This window comes from Lactuca saligna, chromosome 2 (genome assembly GCF_052625555.1).
Source record: "Lactuca saligna cultivar CGN05327 chromosome 2, ASM5262555v1, whole genome shotgun sequence".
Lineage (NCBI taxonomy): Eukaryota > Viridiplantae > Streptophyta > Magnoliopsida > Asterales > Asteraceae > Lactuca > Lactuca saligna.
The window spans coordinates 172,393,721-172,398,987 of NC_136418.1; the positions used below are offsets into that span (position 1 = coordinate 172,393,721).

At 37.2% G+C, this 5,267-nt stretch overlaps 1 protein-coding gene across 1 annotated transcript; it reads right to left on the reverse strand.

Annotated features, from left to right (window-relative positions):
• Nucleotides 1-1,456: 1,456 nt before the first annotated feature.
• Nucleotides 1,457-4,954, reverse strand: LOC145032806 (G-type lectin S-receptor-like serine/threonine-protein kinase At4g27290). The gene is made up of 7 exons (XM_078981741.1): nucleotides 3,648-4,954; nucleotides 3,295-3,465; nucleotides 3,028-3,176; nucleotides 2,698-2,908; nucleotides 2,365-2,602; nucleotides 2,127-2,277; nucleotides 1,457-1,902 (listed from the first exon to the last, which is right to left on the reverse strand). The coding sequence occupies exons 1-7, from the start codon at nucleotides 4,921-4,923 to the stop codon at nucleotides 1,618-1,620; spliced, it is 2,481 nt and encodes an 826-aa protein (XP_078837867.1). The 5' UTR covers nucleotides 4,924-4,954; the 3' UTR covers nucleotides 1,457-1,617.
• Nucleotides 4,955-5,267: the final 313 nt, after the last annotated feature.

A 5,267-nucleotide genomic window follows, 5' to 3' on the forward strand; every position in this document is an offset into this window, starting at 1 on the left:
AACTCTATGGGATCTTCTGATCCATGTGTCTCAGGGGACTTCCGTCCCAACTCTGGTAGACCTTCCGGCCCTACCCGTATGACCTTCCAGTCCATACACTGTTGACATTCCGGTCCATATCATGGAACTCATAACATAGAATAACACATACATATCACATAGCAACATATATCACGTACTCTGCATAACTTATAAGACATACATATCACATAGCAACATATATCACATACTCCGCATAACATATAAGGCGACGCTGACATGGGTTCCGACGGAGAACCCGTTTCTTGATTTTGTGAATGATTTCATTTGGGTTACTAATCGATTTCATTCCTGCTACTAAGGCTCAATATCTTGGTGAACCTTTAGGTGGTGGAGAGAGAGAGAGAGAGAGAGAGAGAGAGAGAGTATGTGTGTGTGTCAATTAGTGAGAGAGAGAGAGAGAAAGACCCTTTTTCTAATGCTCGTGATTTGACCTGTTGACGAAAGAAGGAAGGAAATGTCTAAGACTAAAGATCCACCTTCAGGCTATGAAGAGGGAGGAAGAGAAGGTTGAGATGGGGATCAGAGTGTTAAAAGAGGAACTAGTGGTAGAATTTGGTGGTGACAAACGGTGAGAAATGATGCGATGGTGGGGCAACGAAGGATGATCTGATTCACGAGAGAGAGAGAGAGAGAGAGAGAGAGAGAGAGACAGAGGGAGAGAGAGGTGGGGCCCTTTAATATTAAATAATTAAATTTATTATTTATTTTATTTTAAATTAAGGAAAAACTTCATAAATGTTCCATGTGGTTGTGAAATGACAGAAATGCCCTTCACTTAACGGCTAAATGTTAACGGACTTAGCGAAAATGATAGTTTGCTAAAACTTTTGAAACCACAAGGACCATCTATGAGGTTTTTATAAAGTAGGGACCGAACTTCAGATTTTTGGAAACCACATGGACCATTGTTAAAGTTTTGTCCTATTTAAAACCTTGATTGAAATTAAGAGCATCTACAATGTATAATTTCATGAAAGAGATGGATAAGGTGGAATGCTTAGTTGATATTCAATAAATAAAAAATCCAACTATAACAGGATGTTAAGTTGCCGTTTAACAATTGAGTTTTTTATTAAAAAAATAAAAAACACTCTAAATAATCTTACTTCTAGACTACACTTTTGTTTACTATGGGACTTAAACGTCACCCCCTTAAGGGAGAGAAACATTTTCAAACACCTCATACAGCTAGGCCAAGAGCCTTCGGTATAGAGGAGTTTAATGGTGGTTAAACATTTCAATGGGATTTTTTCAATGATATGGAATGCCATGTCATAAATGAGTTCTTTTAAATATGTTCCATTGAAATTTTGTAAAGTTCAATATATTTTATGAAAAAGTGGAAAATTTTTATGAAAAGTAGAATGATAATGTTACAATCTGGAATATTGTATAGAGGTTAATACATCGTGGATGCCTAAGTCGCCATTTAACGATCTTATTATGTTTACAAAACATACATTCAACCCATAGATTCTATAACAATTTGGTTGATATGTCTATAATATATGTGAAAAAGAAAACATAGTATTATGATCATGAAATGGACCTTGACATGAACAAATAATATACATATTATCGAGGTTCTAGTGTTGTCATTGTTATGTCATCGACGGAAGCTAGACTAAGTTGAGGCAAACTTCCTTTAGCAAAAAATGCAGGTTGTTTAGGTTGAGGCAATGCACCTTCTTTATCAAACATCAAAACGACAGATGACATAGTTGGTCTATCTTTTGCAAAATGTTGGACACATAAAAGACCGATATGTATTGAGCGAAGTACTTCGGAGGCTACACATGACTCACGCATATGCGCAACAAGCAACTCCATTGCCATGCCTTCTTCAAAAAGTCTCCATGCCTAAAAAACCGAAATAAGCCACAACAACAATCATCTTCTATGTAAACTAAATTTTATTCTATGACATTTAAATAATAATCGCATTGGAGAAGTAGAAGAAAAAATTGATTGACAAATTTGCAAATAGTTGTAACTTGACAGGGATAGTTTTGATGTTAAAAAGAAAACACTAATGTGTTGAGTCGAACAACTAAAAAACTCCTTTAAAGCGTTATAAAACTTACATGTGCAAGAAGATTATCACTATCATTCTGATGAGAGAATCCTCTATTTTTTTTCCCACTCACAATTTCCAACACAAGAACACCAAAACTGAAGACATCTGATTTTTCCGAGAAAATCCCATCTACAGCATATTCTGGTGCTATGTAACCCCTGAAGGAAAATTTATGGAGGTTTAAACATGACATGAAGAAGTAAAATTTATAAAGAAAGTTGCATGGTCAATTTATGAATTCTTACAAAGTTCCAACTACATTGTTCGTATTTGCTTCATTTTCATGTTCTCTAAACATTCTTGCAAGACCAAAGTCTGATATCTTTGGGATCATGTCAACATCTAGCAAAATATTGCTTGTTTTGAGATCTCGATGAACAATTTTAAATCGTGAATCTTGATGAAGATAAAGGAGTCCTCGAGCAATCCCATGAATGATGCGAAAACGATCTGACCAACCTAGTATGGAACTTTTGATTTTATCTGCTCAACATAAGTTATCAGAATGATTTACCTTAAGAAAAAATGGAAAAGCAAGCAAGGCGAAGAAACATGTTTCATAGAAAGTAAAGATGTACCAAATATGAATGAGTCCAGACTTTTGTTAGGCATGTACTCGTATATTAACATGTTTTCATCTCCTTGAATGCAGTATCCCAAAAGCTTTACAAGATTTCGATGTTGAAGCTTAGCAATGAATTTGACTTCATTTTTAAACTCTCCAATTCCTTGTCTTGAAGTTTTGGATAATCTTTTCACAGCTATTTCTCGTCCGTCATCAAGCACACCCTAAAGATCAAAGGGTATTTCACATATTGAACAAAAAAATAAGATTCTTTTTAACAAATATAAATTCAATTAAATGTTTGAAAATATAAAGAACTATCGGTAGCTTTTAACAGTCTTACCTTGTAAACAGGACCAAAACCACCTTGTCCAAGTTTTTTGTCATTTGCAAAATCATTAGTGGATTTCGAAATCTTAGTCAGGCTAAAAGCCGTTAACTCTGTATCATCATCTTGGCTCTCTATGATATACTCTTCATCAATGGTTTGCACTGGTACATCAGCAAATGGTAACAAACCAAACTAATATATGTTAAATGAACGATTCACTTTTCAAATTATTATTTTTGACATTTACTCTATAAATAACCAAAATAATCAAAGAATTACCGGCTGGTATTTTTTTCACTCGGGATCTTTTATTTTTTCTCCTACCATACAAGATTGCTAAAATCAAGATAACCATAACAAGAATAGATAAGATCGACACCACCACTATGATTGTTTGCCTCTTTTTGTTGGAACCAGCTGGTCTGGAGGTAAATTCCGGTATTGATTGAACTATTAGCAAAAACATAACAAGTTAATAATGTTTGAAACCTTGGACGAACATGATCTGTTATTAGTCAAAAGAACCGGTAAGATTGTCAAATAAATAAATAAATAAATAAAAATACACATTAAAAACTCAAACTGGATCTTTGAAAGTCGTTTATTATCATGAAAAATCAGCTTCTACGTACCTGTCAAGTCGGAGACAGCCATCCTTACAAAAAGGTCCTGGCTTTCATCCACCGTTCGGATATCCATTAGATCACCGAACCACAGCAAGCATCCGCTTCCGTTCATTCGAATATCAATATTCGAATACGCGTTACACGAGCAATTTTGCTTGCATGCTGTCGCACATTCGCCAAGTGTCATGCTCCTATTGAACCATGCACGCCGAGTGTCTGGCAATTTAACATTTTTAAACACACGAAAGCCATCCCCATTCGAACAACTTAAGGCTGTTCTACGGCGACACCCACTTGACCACTGGGATGCACTCCATTCGTCTGGGTTTCGTGGTTCGAACCCTTCCATACAACTACAAAGAGGTGAGTTCTTAGGGTCGCACCTTCCATTTGAACCACATAGCGCGAAAAGGCTACACATGTCGATATTGGCGCTAGAGTATAGGAACCACATCTGTGTTCGTTCATTCCAGTTCATTCGTAACGGGATGCCTTCTGAAGTGAAGTAGATGCGTGTCACGACTGAACTGTTAACAAGTGTGAACCAATAGTACACCTCCTTATCATTCATAACAAAGTCGTGTGTGTATATGGAGTTTGAAATATGAGTAGGAATGCCATTGAACGTAAGACCATTCCATGGTCCAAACCTCGAGTAAGGAACAGAATCTCTTTCTACCCACAATTGTGGGTACCCGTTTGTATTCATCAACGCTTCATACAGGCCAGGTGAAGGATCATCGACGCTCTTCCATGATGATAACCGCCTATCTAACCCAGAGATCAGGTCCTTCCCTAATTTTATCCCGGGAAGGAACATGTCTCCAGGGTGATCAAAACTTTGCCAAATCAAACTTCCTTCGCCACTTTGATCTCTAACAACAAGATTTCCAGGGTTCAAAAGTTGTGCCACCGGATTTATGGTTGTGGGAGACACCGGGCGAGGGTTAGATGACCAGACGATGGTGTTGTTGCTACCAGCGATAACCAATAGGGATCCGTTGGTGTCAACTCTGAAGATACCTGACGAATCTGTTATTGGTGTCTCCCTGTTAGCAACCCATGCCACTGTCAATGGAGATTTGTTCTTGTACCATATCCCCAAATACCGATTTGTAATGTTTCCGGGACTAAAAAACCCGAGTTCATACATTTCATCGGCTGAAACAAGGGTATCCCCATCACGGAGAGTTTGATTAGCTGTTATGGTGTCTTGTGCCCTACAAATTCCCAAATAAGACATCAGGAGACCAAAAAATAAGAAATAATGAAGGATCTCCATTGAAGTTTTCTTTGGAGAATTGTTAATTCATTTTTTCTTCAACTGCAGATTGTTAATTTATTTGGAATATATTCATTTTGTCAAAGAAGGCTGTGAGGGTAAGGGTTGACCTGATGAGTGGTTCTCCAAGATTTTGCTCCAGAATTTGGACTTAGATTTGGTCGTCGACACCAGCACCACACCCCACTTGCTACGTCGGTCATGAGGTTACCTCTGACTTTTTTGGAATTCAATCCAAGGTTAAAGCTTATGGGAATGATTAGTACAAAAAATCCTATTATTGACAGCTTATTCGGCGGATTTCAATGGGGACCAAAATTTGACAGAAAAACAAAAAATCCCGT

Coding starts and splice junctions, on each gene's coding strand:
- LOC145032806 (XM_078981741.1), bottom strand. CDS start 4,923: ATGGAGATCCTTCATTATTTCTTATTTTTTGGTCTCCTGATGTCTTAT. Junction 2,909..3,027: donor GTTTTGGTCCTGTTTACAAG/GTAAGACTGTTA, acceptor TTTGATCTTTAG/GGTGTGCTTGATGACGGACG. Junction 1,903..2,126: donor GTGATAATCTTCTTGCACAT/GTAAGTTTTATA, acceptor TCGGTTTTTTAG/GCATGGAGACTTTTTGAAGA.